This window comes from Brachyhypopomus gauderio, chromosome 13 (genome assembly GCF_052324685.1).
Source record: "Brachyhypopomus gauderio isolate BG-103 chromosome 13, BGAUD_0.2, whole genome shotgun sequence".
Classification (NCBI taxonomy): Eukaryota; Metazoa; Chordata; class Actinopteri; order Gymnotiformes; family Hypopomidae; genus Brachyhypopomus; species Brachyhypopomus gauderio.
In genome coordinates this window covers 8381613-8404652 of record NC_135223.1, presented here as the reverse complement: position 1 = coordinate 8404652, position 23040 = coordinate 8381613, and the positions used below count along the sequence as shown (strand labels likewise).

Here is a 23040-nt window from a genome sequence, read left to right as displayed (position 1 = left end):
ACAACAACTTGTCAACGTTAATCGACGCTTGGATAAACTGATAAAGTGAGGGCTTCACTATGACAGGCGAGTTCAACCTGGATGTCGTTTCGCAGACCACGGCGGAAAACAGTTTTCAAGGCCGATTCACTCCAACCGCTTCCTGCAGCTAGCGTACGAAACTCCCTAGCATAATCGGCAGCACTGCGTTGTTCTTGTTTGATTTCATAGAGCCGGTCTCCCACATCACGTCCGTCCGTGGGATGATCGAAAACAGCCCGGAACACTGCGGTGAACTGACTCTCCGACTGGAGGGCAGGGTCCTGGCTTTCCCACAACGCTGTACCCCAGGCGCCTGCTACTCCCGTGAGGAACGACAGGATAAAGTGGACTCTCTGTAACTCGGCCTGGAACCGGGCTGGATGATACGTGAAGTATATGGAGCATTGCATGAGGAAATTTCGACAGCGATCAGGAGATCCATCGTAGCGTTCCGGTTCTGCTGCAGGAACACTCACGGAGGTAGAAGCAGAGGTCGTGACGAGGCGGACAGCTTCCTGAAGGGCAGCGATGTTAATTCCCTGACTCCGTATGATATCCGTGAGTTGGCGGACCGATTCAGTGAGAAGTATTTCTGTAACGTATTGAACAGGCAGAGAGGGATCCAAATGCGGAAGAACACCGCTTTTATTGAAATGAGATGCTGGTACAAAAACAGGCAGGTGAATCACGAGTACTAGGATCAGTAGTAACAGCATTTTCTTGGCGTGGTCAGGACGGTCCAGGGTCATACCGGGGGAGCAGAAGTCAGGAGGTACAGAGGGACTAGGCAGGAGACAAGGTCGGGGACGTAAGCGAGGGTCAGGACACAGGAGAGCAGACAGGATATAGAAAGGCTTGGTACGCGGCATGAGTCGGCAATACTTCGCGACTGAGACGTGCTGGGGAAGGTGTATAAGTGTGACTGAAAGGGGGCGTGGTAATGAGGGGCAGGTGAGGCTGATTAAGGAAGATCAGGTGGCATTCCTGACACACTGCAAAAGAAACACTGACACAAGTACAGAAGCAGATGGGACAACCTGTTCTTAAGATCAAGGGTTCTCAACCTTTTCTACCTTACGTCCCACCTGTTTACAATTAGAAAGTGTCAAGGCCCCCAGGAAAAAAAATTACTTTTGTGTAAAACTGTTTTTTGGCTTTTATTACTAAGTGCTGACACTGAAAACTTGAGATTTGGGTTATCACAAAAACGAGCAGTAAAGATGCGTTGCTAACATCCGTTGACTCGTCTAGCTGCACAACATAACGTGGACTTTCTTTAATTCTGTAGATCAGCCCCCATGTCAACAATACATCTAATTATACTATCATTTGAAAGCGGTACCTTCGGTAGTTTTTTATTTGCTGCGGCTTCCCCAGCCATCTCGAGGCACATATCCACAGCAGCCGGCAGCACCAATTCCTTAACGATCGTAAAAGCTTTTTTACTCCGTGCAACATGTCTGGCTACGAGGTAGCTAGGTTTCAGGGCACATTTGGACAGCGACGTGAAGAAAACAATTGTTTTCTTTTGGAGCTGCAGTTTGTTAACATCACCTCCTTCCCCCTGCGCAAATCCATATTTGATGTAGTTTGGGTCGTATTTGCGGTTTTTTTACTTTTTCTGAAGAACGGGTTCACTTTTCTTGTGTCCTTTCAAAAACGTCTCCATCTCGTTAGCTAGTTAACTGTGCAGTGGCCTTGAACCAATGACGTTTAATTGTAATTACTTCAGGGCTTTTTTTCTTAGTGTAGATTTATATTAGTGATTATAATTTGAACATTATTAATCTATCAATTTTAATCATTCTAAATTTAAAAAATTTTAAGGTGTAATTTTATGACCCCTAGAAGGTGCTTCGCGGCCCCCTGGTGGTCCACAGCCCACCGGTTGAGAAACCCTGCTTAAGATGATAATAGAGGTGGACACCAGGTGGAACAGCACATACAACATGCTGGAGCGCCTGTATGACCTCAGAGAACCAGTTGGAGCAGCTCTGGCCTCTCTAAGGACCCAAATAACCCCACCAACATCTTCGGAGTGTGCCACCAAAGAGACAATTCAGGTTCTCTGTGCATTTCAGCAGGCTACTGTAGAGCTTTCAGTGGAGAAATGGGTGAGTGCATCTAAAGTTATACCCATGCTGAAGATGCTAAGCCACACTACCCAGTTTAAGACTGAGAGCTTAACTACAAACATGGCAAGGCAGCTTGGTGCCAATTTGGTATGCCGGGTCATAGACCGTTCATTGAAAGCAGAGGCAATAACTGTGATGACCACGCCCACTTTACTGGACCCAAGATTTTAAAAATACTGGGTTTCTTCAGCCCAATGAAATTAGAAGAAGCAATTACAAGGCTGAAAGGAAATTGTGCTGAGATAATAAGAAATACTTCCTCTTCAACCCCCCTTCAGGAACCAGAGACTTCAAAAACTGGCCAATCTTCAGACAATAGTAAGTCTTTATTCAGTTTAGTAATATTATATAATGTCAATGTAATTAATAGATGTTTTTCCCCTTGTGCACTTATAGGTGACCTTTGGCATCTCCTGGATAGCACTGTGGGACAGAGCAGGCAGAGCTCAAGTGCAACGACTACAATTGAAGTAGACCGTTTCTTGTTTGAGGTAAACCGGCCAAGATCTGAAGATCCACTACTGTATTGGAGCAAACAAAAACTACAATGTCCTCATTTACATCAGCTAGCACCAACATTTGTATGCACTCCAGCTGCCATGTGAAAGGGTGTTTTCTAAGGAACTGACTCAGCCTTTGAATAAAAACCAGTAATTTATTTGTTCCATCTGTTGCAGTTTCCTGTCTTTCAGTTCCATAAGCACTCTTGTACTCCCAGTTCCACAAGCATTTATTTTAAGTATTTATTTTAACATCACATCACTCAAATAATAATATTTCCATTTAAAAACACACTTTTATATTCATTGAGAAGTGGCAAAAATATTTTATTCATACACAGACATTCCAGGATTCTCTGACTCAGAATTAATTGAGTCTGTCATAAATCCTTTTGCACAGCAGGTGTCACTAGTGAGAACGAGTCAACGAGGCTTCGGGTAATGAACCTTCTGGTGAACCTTTGAGATGGAAAGCCTCATTGGTTCAAGGAGCCTCGTTTTGCCATCACTAAACAAAACCAACAAGAAAAAAAGAAAGAATGCACGCACGCATGCACGCACCCTCTGGACAGAAACATGAACCACGGTGCTGTTACATCAACAATGACCAGCACAGACTACATAGAAACCAGGGATTAAATACAGTGGAAATCGAGGAAAACCAAGTACAAACAACAGGGAATACTAATGAGGGGCAGGGTTACAAACAAGGAGTGAACGGAAACACACTGAAACCAGAATCAATGAATTTCAAAATAAGAGTACACAAAGGGAAACCAGGAAATATAAATCAAAACAAGAGGGGTAGTAGACAGGAACCGTAACATAGATTTGGCAAACTTTTTACAGCAGTGAGATGACCAGTCTGCAGACACGCTGTGCTGATCAAAGGTTTATCTTGTGTGCACTACAGGGGTAATGACACACAGTGCCAAACCAAACAAATAAAAATGTCACAAAAGTTTATTTTCTCTCTGTCGGAGCCCACTCCCTGAGAACATTGTACCGAAATATTTGACCAAACCCCCTATGAAAAGCATACTGATCTGGTGAAACCAGGCACAGAAACACACTTTAACTACTAGAATGGACTATATTTCTCCTGATGTGTATGAGGCTGCATATGCTCCAATATCAGCATTTTTCTGACTGGATATCCATCCTGGATACATATGTGTAGTCAGTAGGTTGCAGTTGATTCTGGTAGTGCTTTACTCATAGTTATAGACCTATCTTGACAAACATTCAAGCAGATATAAAGGAGTTAGTTTTCAGTGTTTTTCATTTTGAGAGTGTTTAGAGGAAGTGGGAGTTTTGAGCACATAGACCAATAAAAGAAGACAGAAGTGAAAACAGTGTTTCTGTCCTGGGCTTTGACCTGGTCTCCTCATGATCAGAACCTTGTGAGTACTCCCTTTATTTCTCACTCCTGGAGTTTGGGTTTGAGTTTCAACATGTGCTATTTTATTTATGTATGTATCTGTTTTAATTATTTGTCTAAGAAATGTGTTTAATTTCACATCTCTGATTAAACAGTATTGATCAGATGAATTAGTTTCAGTTTTCTACTGTGGTCAGTCTCTCCTTGCAGTTTGAATCTGTAAACTGTGGAAGTTGTGCTGTATTCCTGCTGTTGTTTAGTTGAAGTCTGAAACTATGGATGATGGTCTAGTATTGATGCTGTTAATTGCAGCCTTATAAACTGTCTGCTGGGTTCAGTGTCCTGAAACAAGGGCGTCTTACATGGTTAGAGCCATCTTCCTTATTTGTGATTTCCTGTTTTCATCTTACCAGCTTAAACCTCATTTCTGTTCTTCTTCTCCCATTCTTTTGTTTTGTCCTCTGCTCGTCTCTCCCTCAACGTCTCCTTCTTCACACACCCTGTCATCATCTCTCTCTCCACTTTCATTAGAATTTATTTGTAATCAATGGGCGTCTATTTGTCCAGGGACAGCCTCTCCCTCACACCCCTCTTGCTCTTCCTCAGGGTGTGTTTGCTGCTAGTACCCGTGGGCTGCTGTGCCACACTGGCTGGCTGGGTTCAATCTCCCGGGTATCCGTATGGCTACAGTCCACACTCCACGTTTATATGGGAGCGCTGTGCTGCACCTGGACACCTTCTCACTCTCCGCTTTCTTCACCTGGACCTGGAGGACAGCCAAGAGTGTGAAAATGATGTTGTTAAGGTAGGTGTGTGTGGGAGACAAACCTGCTGTGTGTGTGTGTGTGTGTGTGTGTGTGTGTGTGTGTCAAAGTCAAATTTATTTGTATAGCACTTATTGACAGCAGCTTTAACATATGTCCAAATACAAGCCTCCAGTTAGCAAATAAATAAACCCTAGAGCATAAGAAAAAGCCTTGAGAGGAACCCAGACTCACATGCCCTACCCCTAACCCTAAACCTAACTCACACTCACTAACCTTAACCCTAACTCCAACTCACATGCACTAACCCTAACTCTAACTCACATGCACTAACCCTAACTCTAACTCACACTCACTAACCCTAACTCTAACTCACACACACTAACCCTAGCCATAATCCAGACTCACAGTAATTCATACTTACTAACTCTAACAAAACTCCATCTTGGACATGAGACACAGCAGCAGGACATCAGGAGTAGGATTACATCAGCAGGACATCAGGAGTAGGATTACATCAGCAGGACATCAGCAGTAGGATTACATCAGCAGGACATCAGGAGTAGGATTACATCAGCAGGACATCAGCAGTAGGATTACATTAGCAGGACATCAGGAGTAGGATTACATCAGCAGGACATCAGCAGGACATCAGGAGTAGGCTTACATCAGCAGGACATTAGGAGTAGGATTACATCAGCAGGACATCAGGAGTAGGATTACATCAGCAGGACATCAGCAGGACATCAGCAGGACATCAGGAGTAGGATTACATCAGCAGGACATCAGCAGTAGGATTACATCAGCAGGACATCAGGAGTAGGATTACATCAGCAGGACATCAGCAGTAGGATTACATCAGCAGGATATCAGGAGTAGGCTTACATCAGCAGGACATCAGGAGTAGGATTACATCAGCAGGACATCAGCAGTAGGATTACATCAGCAGGACATCAGCAGTAGGATTACATCAGCAGGACATCAGAAGTAGGATTACATCAGCAGGACATCAGGAGTAGGATTACATCAGCAGGACATCAGGAGTAGGATTACATCAGCAGGACATCAGCAGGACATCAGGAGTAGGATTACATCAGCAGGACATCAGCAGTAGGATTACATCAGCAGGACATCAGGAGTAGGCTTACATCAGCAGGACATCAGGAGTAGGATTACATCAGCAGGACATCAGGAGTAGGATTACATCAACAGGACATCAGCAGTAGGATTACATCAGCAGGACATCAGAAGTAGGATTACATCAGCAGGACATCAGGAGTAGGATTACATCAGCAGGACATCAGGAGTAGGATTACATCAGCAGGACATCAGCAGGACATCAGGAGTAGGATTACATCAGCAGGACATCAGCAGTAGGATTACATCAGCAGGACATCAGGAGTAGGATTACATCAGCAGGACATCAGCAGGACATCAGCAGGACATCAGGAGTAGGCTTACATCAGCAGGACATTAGGAGTAGGATTACATCAGCAGGACATCAGGAGTAGGATTACATCAGCAGGACATCAGGAGTAGGATTACATCAGCAGGACATCAGCAGGACATCAGGAGTAGGCTTACATCAGCAGGACATTAGGAGTAGGATTACATCAGCAGGACATCAGGAGTAGGATTACATCAGCAGGACATCAGCAGGACATCAGGAGTAGGATTACATCAGCAGGACATCAGGAGTAGGATTACATCAGCAGGACATCAGGAGTAGGATTACATCAGCAGGACATCAGCAGTAGTATTACATCAGCAGGACATCAGCAGGACATCAGGAGTAGGCTTACATCAGCAGGACATTAGGAGTAGGATTACATCAGCAGGACATCAGGAGTAGGATTACATCAGCAGGACATCAGCAGTAGGATTACATCAGCAGGACATCAGGAGTAGGATTACATCAGCAGGACATCAGCAGTAGGATTACATCAGCAGGACATCAGGAGTAGGATTACATCAGCAGGACATCAGGAGTAGGATTACATCAGCAGGACATCAGCAGTAGGCTTACATCAGCAGGACATTAGGAGTAGGATTACATCAGCAGGACATCAGGAGTAGGCTTACATCAGCAGGACATTAGGAGTAGGATTACCTCAGCAGGACATCAGGAGTAGGATTACATCAGCAGGACATCAGCAGGACATCAGGAGTAGGATTACATCAGCAGGACATCAGGAGTAGGATTACATCAGCAGGACATCAGCAGTAGGATTACATCAGCAGGACATCAGGAGTAGGATTACATCAGCAGGACATCAGGAGTAGGATTACATCAGCAGGACATCAGCAGTAGGATTACATCAGCAGGAGTAGGATTACATCAGCAGGACATCAGGAGTAGGATTACATCAGCAGGACATCAGCAGTAGTATTACATTACATCTCTAGAAAGAGAGACACGATTATTAGGCATGACTTAGTACAGAGAAGTGTAAATTAAAGGACTACAGTGTCCAGCAGATCTAGCCACAGCAGCACAGCTAAAAGGGCGGAGCCAAAATGTGTGCCATTGTAAAGGCGGAGTCAGAAGGTTCACGTGCATGAAGCTCTCTGGGGCATCAGCACTCTATACAAACCTGAGCGACAAAACTGAGTTGAAGTGATAGCATCGTAATATCCCAGTTTACCATAGCTCGCAGTGTCTAAGAACCCACAGATGAACACCTTTACCATAACTCTGAATGCCCATAAACCCCCAGATGAACACCTTTATCATAACTCTGAATGCCCATAAACCCCTAGTTGAACACCTTTATCAAAACTCTGAATGCCCATAAACCCCTAGTTGAACACCTTTATCAAAACTCTGAATGCCCATGAACCCCTAGATCAACACCATTACCTAAGAAGGAAAGTAACATGTCTGACTATACAAATGGATTTTCAGACTGGCCTTGAATATTGAGACTGTGTCTAATTCTCGAACATTGACAGTGATGTTATTCCATAGCATGGGAACTTCACAGGAAAAGGCTCTGCCCCCTGTTGTAGTTTTCCTTATTCTACAGTAGGTACTAATACAGAGCCTGTACCTTTTGCTCTAAGCCACAGGTGTCAAACTCAAGGCCCGCGGGCCAAATGTGGTGCGCCGTGTCATTTTATGAGGCCTGCGAGAGCTTAAAAAGCCAAATTGTCCAAGAAATTAAGTCAAATACGTGCAGTGACCAAAAACTACATTTCCCACAATTATGTTACCTGTGAAGTGACGGCATCTCAACACTGCAGTGTTTGCACATCGATGCAATTTTCCCAATAAGTGAAATTGAGTAATACAAATAATGATCCTAAAATGTCTAGGAAAAGAAAAATCGATTCAGATGGAAGTGTGTTTCTGTGACGCGCGAGCTGGGCGAAGGATGAGACACGAAATCCCTCTTTTGCAACAGACGTCACTTTTAATAAACATGTATATTGCGCAATAGCGCACGATAAACATACAGACTTTCAACACAACATGCAGACTTAGACAACGACGAGCACAGGACACTGCGCGAGCGCACATTAAATAGACAAACCACATAATCCCCACGTGATTACGATACAAGTCACAGGTGAGACGTATTATCACAGGACATAACCACAACCACGGAGTTCCACAGACGCAGACGATGCACGTGGACAACGTAAACACACGCCCAAAAGGGAGGGGCCGGGGTCCTCAACGTGACAGTTTCAAGTAAGATCAGAAAGCAAATTGTGCTTCAAGGAGAAAAATGTGTATGTCTTTTGTGTTATGAAGTGGTGGCGGTTGTCAAAAAGTACAACCTACGTAGGCATCTTGAGACCAAACACGGAGCTAATATGCCAAAAAATTAGGCATCAAGAAAAACAACAAATTGCCAAGGAACTAAAAGGCAAACTGTGATTGCAACAGAGTTGAATGAATTGAATTGAACAGAATGTGTTCGCGAAAGCCACAATCACAAACAATAAAGTAAAAGCTAGCTTTGTTTTGGCTGAAGAAATTGCCCGCGCTTCAAAGTTGTTTTCAGAGGGAGCGTTTTTGAAGAACAGTTGCTGTTTGTTATTTGATATTTCAAGTTTTGAACAAAGTAAATGTGATATCATTGATGTTATTTTTCTTTATTCACTTTATTCAGATGTGGTGGGTCATAGCAAACTAGGAGTTCAGTGAGGTATTGTGGATCATTACCATTCAGTGCTTTGTAGTAGAGGTCTGCACTCCCGCGGTAATCCCGCGGGTCCCACGGGACCCGTCAGAATATCCTAATTATTATTAAGACAGAATTTTATTGTTATTGGCGGGAGCGGGAGTTTAATTAGTCCAAGCGATGCGGGAGCGGGACCGCATATACATGTAGAAAAATCCCGCAAATTAATAAATAGTCTAGAAAATTATAATATTAACAACGCAATGATTTCCATGCATAAGGAACAGGATGAAAACAACTAATCATTCAGTAAGTAAGCAATAAACGAATTCAAAATATTGGCTAAGCAACTGATCACGTGAACATGAAGTGTGCGTCATTTTGTCATTTTGATGGCAGAGACTGTAGACGGTCAGTTTCAGCTGTGGAAAATTCAATTAAAACAGGCGAATACACCACAATTAAGCCAACTACAGGAAAGTCTGATGTATGGAGGTCATATTCCATTGTAATTAATGGAGATGGAAATCGTCTACCATTTGCTTGTTGTGATAGATGTCAGAAAGTGTTGGTGTACGTCACCTGATGGCATGTGTTTGGACTGTGGTAAGAAATGGGACAGCGCGATCCATCGCTATATTGCTGTTTTAATAAATACATAAGAAAATTTCAAGTACTAAATCTAATTAATTCAATTCATATTAGGATTGCGGGCGGGGGCGACAGAAATGTGTATGTGGTGGGCGGGAGCGGGATTAAAACAAGCGATTTTTTGGCCGGTGCGGGCGGGAGCGGGATTAAAACATGCAGGTGCGGGCGGGAGCAGGATTAAAATAAGCGATTTTTTGGTGGGAGCGGTAGGGAGCGGGATTAAAAAAGCAGTCCCGCGCAGACCTCTACTTTGTAGATCATTAGAAGTCTTTTATAATCAATACGAAATTTGACTGGGAGCCAATGTAATGTAGCTATGATAGGGTTAATGTGATCAAAGTTTCTAGTTCTGGTAATAACTCTTGACTGCTGCATTCTGAACTAGCTGGAGCTTGTTTAAGCACCTAGAAGAACAGCCAGGTAAGGCATGACAGCAGTCCAATCTAATGCATAAACTAGTTTTTTTGCATCCTGGGAGAGCAGTGTGGTCCTAGTCTTTGTAATGTTCCTAAGGTAGAGGAAGACTGTGCTAGAGATATTATTTACATGAGAAACTGTGATCCATTATACTGTGTGTATAATGTGTCTCTTGCTTCTGTTCTTGGACCTTAAAGCCTGTTCCACAGCACTGGTTTTGTCTCTTGCAGGTCTTTGCGGGGAACATCCTTCTCACCAAACTATGTGGCAAAATGTCAGCTCAGCATCTGCTCTCTGTCAACCCCTCTCTGCGTTCACACGCCGGGGGCTGTCTCTCTCTCTCATTCCAGGCTGACTTCTCCAACCCAGAGAGACACACTGGCTTCAGAGCCTTCTACAAGGTGCAGGGTAAGCTTCCAGTATCAACTGAACTGAATGGTGAAGTGATTTTACTACTTCAATGTTACCCGTCCTGTGGCAGCTCAGTGGAGGGAGGGGATCTTAATGGATGTGGACTCATTACTTAGCTGACCTTTGACCCCAGATGTAGACGAGTGCCAGGACGGTGATCTTGTCTGTTCCCACTTCTGCCATAACTACATTGGAGGATACACCTGCAGTTGCAAGCCAGGTTACTACCTCAGTGAAGACCAGCATACCTGCAGTGGTACAGAACTACACAAGCATTCACACACACACACACACACACACACACACACACACACACACACACACACACACACACACAGTACTTTGAAGACTAGCACACCTGTCTTGGTTCTCCCGAGGTTTCTTCCTAATCCCCACCATCATAGGGAGTTTTTCCTCGCCACTGTCGCATTTGGCTTGCTCATTAAGGATATGGACCCATACGATTGTAAAGCTGCTTTGTGACATGTTGTAAAAAGTGCTATATAAATATAAATTACAGTTAACATGACTGCATATATGAAGTACTGATTTTAACTTGTACCATTTCAAGCACTGACATCATTGCTAAACTAATTCTGGTATAGTAAAATAATAAATACAAAAATATAGAAAAACATCCATTTTTCTGAATCTAATTTTTCTGTTGTATTTGGCATTATAAAATGTAACATTGATTTTATTTCACTCTCTTTATGTCTGTCTTTCAGCAAATTGCACAGATATGCTCTTTGGGGAGGGTGTGCTGAGCCCTCCAGGCAGCCCTGGTCCGTACTGGGAGAACTCCTTCTGTTCCTACACGCTGGCGGTGGAGGAGGGCCAGCAGCTGGTGCTAAGCTTCCCTGGGGAGTTTGACGTGGAGAGCAGGGATGGGCAATGTGTGGACACTCTTACGGTCTGTAGCTCCGCTGATCTGATTCAGCTTTTCTCTTACCGCCCTTTCTTGAAGATTCCTGAAGATCTTTGGGTGGTTTACTGATCCGTCATATTGCTGTTGTAGTGTTATAAGCCATATCTGTACAGTATTCATAATGGGAGTGTCCTCCCCAATACAGAGTAAAATCTCTGTGTCCAAATTTGACAGATCAGACCCAACCAGACCAAGTAACTTTAACTGCTAAGCTTAATCTGTAAACCCTAAGCTCTAAATCCTAACTGGCAGCCAGCATGAGTGGGGAAGCTCCTCCAAAGAGACAACCACCACTCTTACCGTTCTTTTTTGAGAGGTTTGAGGGTTAGGGGATTTTGGGGATTTTAGTATTTGGGGGTTTGAGGGATTGAGGGTTTGAGAGTTTTGACGGTTTGGGGGTTTTGTGGCTTTGATGGGTTTTGATGGGTTTGGGGGTTTAAGGGATTGGGGTTTGAGGGTTTTGGAGTGTTGAGGGTTTGCAAGTTGAAGGGGTTGAGTGTTTTGGAAGTTTGAGGGTTTGGGGGGTTAAGGAATTGGGGGTTTGAGGGTTTAGGCTTTTGAGGTTTTGGGAGAGTTGAGGGTTTAAGGGATTGGGGGTTTGGGGGTTTTGAGTGTTTGACATTTTGGGGGGTTGAGGGTTTGGGTGTTTTGGGGGTTTGGGGGTTGAAGCGTTTGAGGTTTTTGGAGGTCTGAGGGTTTTGAGGGTTTGGAGGTTTGAGGATTTGGAGGTTTAAGGGTTTGGGGGCACCTGAGAAAGGAAATGACCACCAGAACTCTGAACACAGACTGAGCACAAGGAGTCAGGGAGCTGCTCTTCAGTAGGCCGGAGCATTAGGGTTAGGGGTTAGGTGTTAGGTGTTAGGGGTTAGGTGTTAGGGTTAGGGGTTAGGTGTTAGGGGTTAGGTGTTAGGTGTTAGGGTTAGGGGTTAGGTGTTAGGTGTTAGGGGTTAGGGGTTAGGTGTTAGGTGTTAGGGGTTAGGTGTTAGGGGTTAGGGGTTAGGTGTTAGGTGTTAGGGTTTAGGTGTTAGGGGTTAGGTGTTAGGGTTAGGGGTTAGGTGTTAGGTGTTAGGGGTTAGGTGTTAGGGGTTAGGGGTTAGGTGTTAGGGTTTAGGTGTTAGGGGTTAGGGGTTAGGTGTTAGGGGTTAGGTGTTAGGGTTAGGGGTTAGGTGTTAGGGGTTAGGGGTTAGGGGTTAGGTGTTAGGGGTTAGGTGTTAGGTGTTAGGTGTTAGGTGTTAGGGTTTAGGGGTTAGGTGTTAGGTGTTAGGGTTAGGGGTTAGGTGTTAGGGGTTAGGGGTTAGGGTGTGGCTAACAATCCCTGATTACCATAGAGTTGACTTGTGCCTCCCTCGGGTGGCCAAAAGTAACCCAGCAGATGGACTAGTTCTGGGTAGCGAAATTGCATTATTACCTTAATCAGGGTTGCCAACTCTCACTCTGCCCTTTTGTACTTTGTATAAGGCTATTTCAATATACTCAATAGGGTTTCAATGAACTTTGTTGCTGTTGATGAATTTATCAAGCACTTTATACACTGCCGAGGAGACGAGTGGGTATTTATGTTAAGATGAAGCTCAAATTGGACTAGATAGTGGTGCGGTTTGTCTTCCCTGTTGCTGGTCTTTGTATGTAGCCTCTCAGTCCTAAACTCTACTACGCACATGCTATCTACCCTAATCATAACCCTAACATCATTCTACTACGCACATGCTGTTAATTCTAATCCTAACCCTAATCTCACTCTACTACGCACATGCTGTTAACCCTAATCCTAACCCTAATCTCACTCTACTCCACACATGCTGTTAACCCTAATCCTAACCCTAATCTCACTCTACTCCACACATGCTGTTAACCCTAATCCTAACCCTAATCTCACTCTACTCCACACATGCTGTTAACCCTAATCCTAACCCTAATCTCACTCTACTCCACACATGCTGTTAACCCTAATCCTAACCCTAATCTCACTCTACTCCACACATGCATCCACCTCCTTCTCACTCCACACTCTAGGCTTTACATCCTTTTGCTTCCTGTGTCTGTTTACCAGATACAGTCTGACTCTGGGACACTGGGGCCCTTCTGTGGGCAGAAAGCTCCGGCTGAGATCTCCACGTCTGCCCAGCGTGTTCAGGTGCTGTTCCGTACAGACCAAGCAGGCACCAACACGGGCTTCACCTTGAACTACAGAGCTCAACGTAGGCTTGCACAACCTTCAGGGCTCACACTATAGCTTCTTATCACTACATTTAAAAATGTCATAGTGCAATGGGGGAAGTTTTATGGCACCAACTTTAATGGAGAACTTTTAATGAAGAACATTAATTGGCAGCTTTTGCTTGAGTTTTTCATTGTTTGAGAGCTGGTTAGCTGATAATCATTATATTTTTGATTGCTTATTGCCAGTGTTAACTTATTGATTATAGCCAGTGTAAACTTCCTACAGCAATGCGGTGCCCTGGAACAGTGACGGAGCACTCCACTGTGGTACCTCAGAAACCGCAGTACACCCCAGGAGACACAGTCACTGTGCAGTGTGTGACTGGACATTCTTTGGACAGTGTAATTGCTTTTAATTTCTATATTTAATATTTAGATCATGCAGTGGGTTGCAAAAGTATTCATACCCCTTGAACTTTTCCATATTTTGTCACATTACAACCACAAACATAAATATATTTCACTGGAATTTAATGTGAAAGACCAACACAAAGTGGTATGCAATTGTGAAGTGGAAGGAAAATTATACATGAATCAACATTTTTTTTACACATAAAGTGAAAAGTGCGATGTGCAAAATTATTCAGCCCCCCTGAGTCAATACTTTGTGGAGCCACCTTTTGCTGCAATTACAGCTGCAAGTCTTTTAGGGTATGTCTCCACCAGCTTTGCACATCTAGTGACTGAAATTCTTGCCCATTCCTCCTTGCAAAACAGCTCAATCTCAGTCAGATTGGATGGAGAGCGTTTGTGAACAGCAGTTTTGAGATCTTGCCACAAATTCTCAATTGGGTTTAGGTCTGGACTTTGACTGGGCCATTCTAACACATGAATATTCTTTTTTTTAAACCACTCCATTGTAGCTCTGGCTTTATGTTTAGGGTCGTTGTCCTGCTGGAAGGTGAACCTCCGCCCCAGTCTCAAATCTTTTGCTGACTCCAACAGGTTTTCTTCCAAGATTGCCCTGTATTTGGCTCCATCCATCTTCCCATCAACTTTGACCAACTTCCCGGTCCCTGCTGAAGAGAAGCACCCCCAGAGCATGATGCTGCCACCACCATATTTGACAGTGGGGATGGTGTTTGCAGAGTGATGTGCAGTGTTATTTCTCCGCCACACATAGCGTTTTGCATTGTGGCCAAAAAGTTCAATTTTGGTCTCGTCTGACCAAAGCACCTTCTTCCACATGTTTGCTGTGTCCTCAACATGGCTTCTGGCAAACTGCAAACGGGACTTCTTATGGTTTTCTTTTAACAATGGCTTTCTCCTTGCCACTCTTCCATAAAGACCACATTTGTGTAGTGCACGACTAATTATTGTCCTGTGGACAGTTTCCCCCACCTGAGCTGTGGCTCTCTGCATTTCATCCAGAGTCACCATGGGCCTCTTGGCTGCCTCTCTGATCAGTGATCTCCTTGTTCGGCCTGTAAGTTTAGGTGGACGGCCTTGTCTTGGTAGGTTTACTGTGGTGCCATACTCTTTCCATTTCCAGATGATGGATTGAACAGTGCTCCGTGAGATGTTCGAAGTCTCTTTAAAAAAGTCTCTTAAAAAAGATAAAATCTTTTTATAACCTAAGCCTGCTTTAAACTTCACCAAAACCATATTTCTAACCTGTCTGGTGTGTTCTTTGGACTTCATGATGCTGTTTGCTCCCCAATATTCTCTTAACCAACATCTGAGGCCGTCACGGAGCAGCTGTATTTGTACTGAGATTAGATTACACACAGGTGGACCCTTTTGAGTCATTAGCAGTCATCAGGCAACTTCTGAATGCAATTGGTTGCACTCAGGGAAAATGGGGCTGAATACTTTTGCACGTCGCACTTATTAGTTTTTTATTTGTAAAAAATATTTTGATTCATGTATAATTTTCCTTCCACTTCACAATTGTATACCACTTTGTGTTGGTCTTTCACATTAAATTCCAGTGAAATATATTTATGTTTGTGGTTGTAATGTGACAAAATATGGAAAAGTTCAAGGGGTATGAATACTTTTGCAACCCACTGTATGTACTGTGTAGCCTGTTTTCTTGTTTGTTTTGTAGCCTGCTTGTTTGACTGTCTAGATCAGGGGTTGGCAACCTATGGCACCCGGGCCACCGTTGGCACGCGGAGGCATAATCATTGGCACGCGACACGCTGGACCAGCATCAGCAAAAAAAAATTAGTAATAAACAATCTCAGACAGAGAGCACGATCCTCCAATCGAAATAGCTCCTCAACGCTCTGCTAAGCGGAGACGTTTATACTTGGCGATCGATCGCGATATAATACTTAATTTGTGTCCATTTACACCCCCCCCCCCCCCCCCCTCAACAATTTAAACTCGCCGCCACCCCCCGGCTCAACAATTTAAATTCGCTCACTACTCGGCACACTCATTGACTAGACATGTTAAAGTTGGCACTCCATGTCTCAAAGGTTGCCGACCCCTGGTCTAGATGTTTCTTTTGTAGTCTGCTTATTCAAATCTTTTTTCATTTGTGCTCAGACACTTCAGCAAACCTTTGTGTCCACATGTCAGAAAAGTGGAAAGTGGAGTCCCATCCACCACTGCGAACGTGAGATACACTCATTACATGCACATTACACACATACAGCACCCTCCATAATTAATGGCACCCCTAAACAAAAAAGAAATAAAGAAAAAATCCTGACAAAGAAATAAATATTTTGAATGAAATCATGTGTGCCACAATTATTGGCACCCCTGTGTTAGTCTTTTGTACAACCTCCTTTTGCCAACAAGACAACACTTAATCTTCTCATATATCTCTTCACAAGATGGGAGAATACTGAAAGAGGGATCTTTGATCATTCCTCTTACACAACCTCTTTAAATCGTCCAGAGTCCTGGGTCTTCTCCTGTGCACTCTCCTCTTCAGCTCACACCACAGGTGTTGTATTGGGTTGATGTCTGGGGGCTGAGATGGCCATGAGAGGAGCTTGATTTTGTGTCTTGTGAACCATTTTTGAGTAGATTTGGCCACATGTTTAGGGTCATTATCTTGGTGAAAGACCCAGTGATGACCCATCTTCAGCTTTTGGGCAGAGGCCACCAGATTCTCATTCAAAATGTCCTGATATTTCAAAGAGTTCATGATCACATGTATCCTTACAAGGTTCCCAAGTCCTTTTGAGGAGAAACAGGCCCACAGCATCACCGATCCTACCCCATACTTAACAGTGGGCACAAGGTGTTTTTGTGCATACTCACTCATTGCCATACTGCTTGGCAAACTCCACCTGTTTACTCTTATGAGTATAACTCTGAAACGAATTTCTCCATGCATGACTCCCAAACATCTTGTTGACATGTAGATAGCACCTAATGATTGTTTGGGAGACCTCGTAACCCCAAGATGCTACCGTATGATTACGTTTTCTGATTTTGAGAAATTTAATTTCTCTCACCATCCTTCTCACGGTGCGTGGTGGCGAGATGCACTCGTGTCCTCTTCCAGGCTTCTTTGTCACAGTTCCAGTTTCTACTTTTTCAAACACAATCCCACCGTGTTACAGTTACACTCTGGGTCTAGGGTTAGGGGTAGGTGATTACACCGCGTTACAGTTACACTCTGGGTCTAGGGTTAGGGGTAGGTGTTATAATCTGTAATTTTCCGGGTTACACTGATTTACCTGTGTGACACTCGAAATATGAGGCACTATGAACGTCGAACTGTGCAACAGTTTTTTTTTATGTGAACAAATAAACACGTGAAGCTCCGTGCGGAGTGCGAACAGAAAACACACCTCTCACACAGGCAGGAAACTTTAGACAAAGACGAGCACAAGACACTGCGCGAACGCACATTATATAGGTGATTAACACAGACCCTCGTGATCTCGAGACAAGGCGCAGGTGCGACTATGAACACACTCACAAACAACCCACACCCACGGAAGTACATACATGGGCATAACGACACGCAGACGACATAGTGGCACGCCCACAGGGAAGGGTCCGGAGCTGTGACCGTGACAGAACCCTCCACCAGGGGCTCGCTACTCCGGGAGCTTCCCGCGCAGCTGGAAAAGCCCCGAACCTTCACCGACGGGCAGGTCCGGAGCCGCCGGGTTCACGAGCCTCCGAGAGCCGTCTCCCCCGATGGTGGGAACCGCCGCGAACAGCTCTAGAACACCCTCCCTGGGAAGACAGGGGAAAATACATTAAACACGGGCACGTGGACGATCACACACACTGGAACATTAAACACAAGGGGCACAAAAGGGAATAGGGGGTTAGGGATACATAACGGAATGGACAAACACACAGGCATGGGCAACCAGGAGATCGCGCTCCCCGCTTGCAGGAGAGCGGCCAGATGCACCAACCCTCCCAGGGCTGCAGGTGCCACCGGAGGCGGGGCCCCTCCGTTCTGCGCACCCGGTCCTTCTGCGCGCGCAGCGCTGCTGGGTGCTCCAGGCAACCGCGCGCCCGCTGGCTCTGCTTTGGGCGCTTCCGGCTTCTTCCTGGGCGCTGGCGGGGGTTTTGCTCAACGCCGTTCACTGGCCGGGGCACGAGGTACCTCTGAGGGCAACCCGAAACACACCCTCGGGCCTCGGAACTCCTCTGCTCGCCGGGGTAGCACCTCCTCGCCCCCTGACGTCTCCATCCCCTCCTCCTCATCCTCTGATGCTCCTGGGCTTTGCGACATCGCCTCCTCCAAGGAGACGCAAGGCGAGCAGTCCATCTGGCTCGCCTCGGAGCCCGAACGCGCTTCATCTTCCGGTCTCTCCCCCTTCTCCGTACGCACGGTTGCTTCTGACCGCACAGAGGGGGAAGAGCCAGGCGCTTCCTCGCCCTCGCTGTTGGATTCGGCGAGGGGAGCACACACGGACAGCGGAGGGCTGACGTCGGGTTCCTCCTCGCTGTCATCTCGGATGGAATCTGAGCAGACGGACGGGGAAGGACTGACGTCGAGATCGTCTCCTCCGTAATACACCGTAGGTGCTGAGTAAACGGAGGGAGGTGGACTGACATCTGGATCGTCTCCTCCGTAATACAGGGTGGGCGCCGAGTATAAGGAGGAAGGGGGACTGATGTCTTCACCCTCACCTTCTCCGTAGCGCGCGCCTGCTTCAGCACCTACGGAGGGCAGAGGGCTAGCTTCCTCGGTCGCGAGAGGAGCGGAGTGCTCGAACGGAGCAGCGCTGGCACCTCTCTCCGTCTCCTCCTCGGAGTCTTCGGACTGGAGAGGACTCTCCTCCTCCTCGGACTCCTCGCTCCCAAACTCGACCTCGGGGGTGGCGAAGACCCACTCACCGGTGCCAATATAGAACGGACCAGTCTCCTCCTGGTCTGCCGGGGGGAAGGTCCCTTCTGCAGGGTATGCCAGGGGCGGAGCTCCGTGCCTATCGCTCCATACCCTGCGTGCGGCCAGTCGAAAGCACTCTGCATCCTCCTCGGTCTCTGCCGCTTGGGCTTTACGCAGCAGGCTCGCACAGATGGGGTCCTGCTGCATCCTCTCATCCGGGTCTGGTACCTCGTGGCGACGCGCAGGGGAAGAAGCGTGACGTCGTTTGGCCTTCTTCTTGCCCTTTTTGCGTGCCGACGTGTATCCTGGCATTGTAAGGCTCGTCTTTCTGTGACGCTCGAAATATGAGGCACTACGAACGTCGAACTGTGCAACACCTGACTTTTAATGTGAACAAATAAACACGTCAAGCTCCGTGCGGAGTGCGAACAGAAAACACACCTCTCGCACAGGCACGAAACTTTGGACAAAGACGAGCACAAGACACTGCGCGAACGCACATTATATAGGTGATTAACACAGACTCTCGTGATCTCGAGACAAGGCACAGGTGCGACTACGAACACGCTCACAAACAACCCACACCCACGTACTAATATGGACATAACAGCACGCAGACGACATAATGACACGCCCACAGGGAAGGGTCCGGAGCTGTGACCGTGACAACCTGGAGACAAGAACTACTGTTCTGATAGATCAAATGTTCAGTGCATTTAGAAAAAGAAAATCCCCCTCAGGTTTGAAGACAAACTTTAGAGGAATTTTACTAAAGTGTCAATGTTACAGCAATATGATTTTAAATTTGTTTGTATAATTATTTTAGAAACCCAGATGCCAAAGGCACCAAAAATAAAAGTATGCTATTAAGTGTAAATGTATACAGTGTAAGTACACTATTAATTACACTAAGTGTGTAAATGTATACAGTGTAAGTACACTATTAATTACACTAAGTGTGTAAATGTATACAGTGTAAGTACACTATTAATTACACTAAGTGTGTAAATGTATACAGTGTAAGTACACTATTAATTACACTAAGTGTGTAATAGCACATACTCTGTGAAAGCAGAAATGGTACAGTGTATTAGTGTAGGGTTAGTAAATACAATGTTACTATATACATTTTTGTTACTTAATGTAATATAAATGTAACTAAAAACAGGATTACAATGCAGCCGCTCTACAGGGTTGATTTTGTGGTCCAGTCATGTTGTGTACAAAGAGATACTTGTTCCTGTTACACACACACACACACACACACACACACACACACACACACACACACACACAAACACACATTCTTTCTGTGTCTTCTCTTTCAGTTGTGGACTGTGGGATACCCAACTTTTCAGATCTGATGATCCTAACAGAGGAGGAACCACTTACCACATACAAACAAAATATCAGCGTCACATGTCTGTCAGAGTACTACGAACTAATTGGAGATGGTAAATGTTATGCAGATGTTAGTGTGTGTGCATTTGTATATATACTTATAGAGTTATCATAGTTATTGCTTTCTAATTTCATCCCTTATGTCAGCTAACTTCACCTGTAATGCCAGTGGTACGTGGGTATCTGGAAATGGACATATTAGACCACAGTGTGTTCCAGGTATTTCTGTGTGTTCTCTTATCAAATTTGTTAAAATATAATAATAATAAAATAATCTCACTGATATAGCTAAATATTATTTTCTTTAATTTTTCCTTCTCTCTCTCCTCCAAATTATGGCAGTATGTGGCAAGAATAATGTATTTTCTTCCGGGAGGATTTTTGGAGGCAAGAAAGCCAGAGCAGAAGAGTTTCCTTGGCATCTCCTGATGAAAGAGCCTGAGCGAGCTGGTGCTTCGCTGATCTCAGATCAGTGGGCGCTCACTGCTGCCCATGTAGTGGACAGACCTGGGTCAGAAACACTGACGTTGTATGGAGGAATTATTGATGGGATGGACGAAAATGCTCTTACAATGGAGACTGAGAAGATCATCATTCATCCTGGTTTTAAAAGGAGGATTTTGAACCGGGACCATGAGAACTTTGATAATGACATTGCCCTGTTGAAGCTGTCTGCCCGGGTGACACTTAGCCAAAACATTAGGCCAGTGTGTCTGCCCAAGCAAACCCACGGAGCAGCGATGGAGGGCAAGACAGGCACAATCTCAGGGTTTGGAGGAAAATCCGAAAATATAACAAAGACTCGTTATTTGTTTTATGGTCATGTGATAGAAATTTCAGATGTTCCTTGTTTTCCAAATGATAGGAAGGTCACTGATAACATGTTTTGTGCTGGAGGAGAGAAGGGAAATGTGGACAGCTGTAAGGGGGACAGTGGAGGTCCTCTGGTTGTCCCCACAGTAGGGGCTGGGTCTGCAAATACACCCTACCAACTCAAGGGCATTGTGTCATGGGGTCCTCCAGTCTGTGGAAACCAGTACAACAGAGGCTACTACACCAAAGTGAAGAACTACCTGAACTGGATCAGGGAAACCATGGAGACAAATTAACATCAACGTTGTTAGTCATTGCAGGTCACAGATAAGCACAGCTGTGTCAGCCTGTCACAGGAAACCATATATTGTTCAGTGTTTCCACATCTAAGCAGGAGATCTGAGGTGTACTTTTAATTATTCAAATTCATGTTAAGATGACAGTCAATTTAAAACTCTTTATTAAATACACATTCTAAGATTCTTGTGAATCCTTGTGACAAAAACTTAATGCATATGTACTTAAAAGGTAAAATAAAACCATAATGCAGCTTTTTGTATCTTTCTAAGAGCATTCTGTGTGTTTAAAATGGATGAATTGATTAATTTATTGCATTTTGGTTTTAATTGGGTGTATTGATGAAAAATTGGATGCATTGATTAATAAATGGACGTAAGTTCTTTCCTATCAATGTGTCATTTTGTAGTCTCTTTGAAGGGGTGGATTTAATAATTCTCTATCCACCTAACACCTAGCACCTAACCCCAACTGCTCCCCGGGCGCCGGGCTAGGGCTGCCCACCGCTCTGGGCACGTGTGATCCACAGCCCCCTAGTAATCACTAGTGTGTGTGTGTTCTAACTGCACAGATGGGTAAAAAGTGGAGGACAAATTTCAAATGCGGTGAAAAAAATCACAATTGACAAAATATGGCACATTTACATTTACAGATTAAACAGTTGCTCTCTATATGGGATTAGTGCACTGTGTAAATAAAGCACTTTGGGGTAGGTCTATACGTGTGTGTGCACGCATGTGTGTGTTAAGACGGTCACTTTAGATACGCATTACATACGCATTTACATACGCATTACAACAGTAATACTGGTAGAGATGCAATAGGTATGTGCACATGCTGGAACTCCAGGTTGTAGCCTGTATGTTCTACCTATAGCTGTTATTGGGTGTATGTTCTACCTATAGCTGTTATTGGGATTGTGATGTGGGTGCACCCCAGCCCAATAACAGGTCTCCATTGTACCCCACCTGCTGACTCCATTACCATGTACCTACCCACCCATCTCCCTGTGAATGTTCGTCCACAAACCTCCATCACAGTGTGCTGGTGTGTCTCTGAGCTTGCTTTTTTTCAGAACATTATTTTGTCCCCATGTGTCTGAAGGATGAGGATTGCCGTCCGTGTTCAATTAGTGTACTAGCTACACTTTTAACATTTAAAAGTGAATTAAACTGAATGTGCTGTTTATGGGAGATGTTTCTGGCTTATTAGGTGTAAGCTGTAACCAATCCCTGGATTAAAAATGTGTCCTGTCCCAGTAATTCCTGCACACACCACTCGTGTTGGGCCGGGTGGTGTGAACAGTGTCTCACCCAAAGTCAAAATGCCACATACACCACTGGGCCAAAATAAATTTGAATTGAATTTGTAATTTGAATTTTAAAAACACTTGTATAAGGCGGCATGGTGGTGTGGTGGTTAGCACTGTCGCCTTACAGCAAGCTGGTCAGGGTTTGATTCTCGGTCTGCGCTGCTCTGTGTGGAGTTTGCATGTTCTCCCTGTGCCTGTGTGGGTTTTCTCCGGGTACTCCGGTTTCCTCCCACAGTCCAAAGACATGCGTCTAGCAGGACTAGCAGGATTAAGTGGTACAAAAAAGGAATGAACACTTGTATAATATCACATTAGCAGTGTAAGTGGTAGTGAGGGGATTTAGCACTCCGCAGATATGCCACAAAAGCTTTGTGTGTCACACATTTGTAGCTGTAA

At 44.8% G+C, this 23040-nt stretch overlaps 2 protein-coding genes across 2 annotated transcripts; both read left to right on the top strand.

Annotated features, from left to right (window-relative positions):
* Nucleotides 1-3727: 3727 nt before the first annotated feature.
* Nucleotides 3728-21722, top strand: c1s.2 (complement component 1, s subcomponent .2). The gene is made up of 11 exons (XM_076970610.1): nt 3728-4059; nt 4644-4842; nt 10230-10407; nt 10544-10666; nt 11139-11323; nt 13389-13536; nt 13785-13900; nt 16055-16124; nt 20150-20275; nt 20370-20441; nt 20565-21722. Exons 1-11 carry the CDS (start codon nt 4046-4048, stop codon nt 21329-21331), a joined length of 1998 nt encoding a protein of 665 aa, XP_076826725.1. The 5' UTR covers nt 3728-4045; the 3' UTR covers nt 21332-21722.
* Nucleotides 16135-20139, top strand: LOC143473558 (uncharacterized). The gene is made up of 2 exons (XM_076970611.1): nt 16135-17114; nt 17164-20139. The coding sequence occupies exon 2, from the start codon at nt 17824-17826 to the stop codon at nt 18502-18504; it is 681 nt and encodes a 226-aa protein (XP_076826726.1). The 5' UTR covers nt 16135-17114; nt 17164-17823; the 3' UTR covers nt 18505-20139.
* Nucleotides 21723-23040: the final 1318 nt, after the last annotated feature.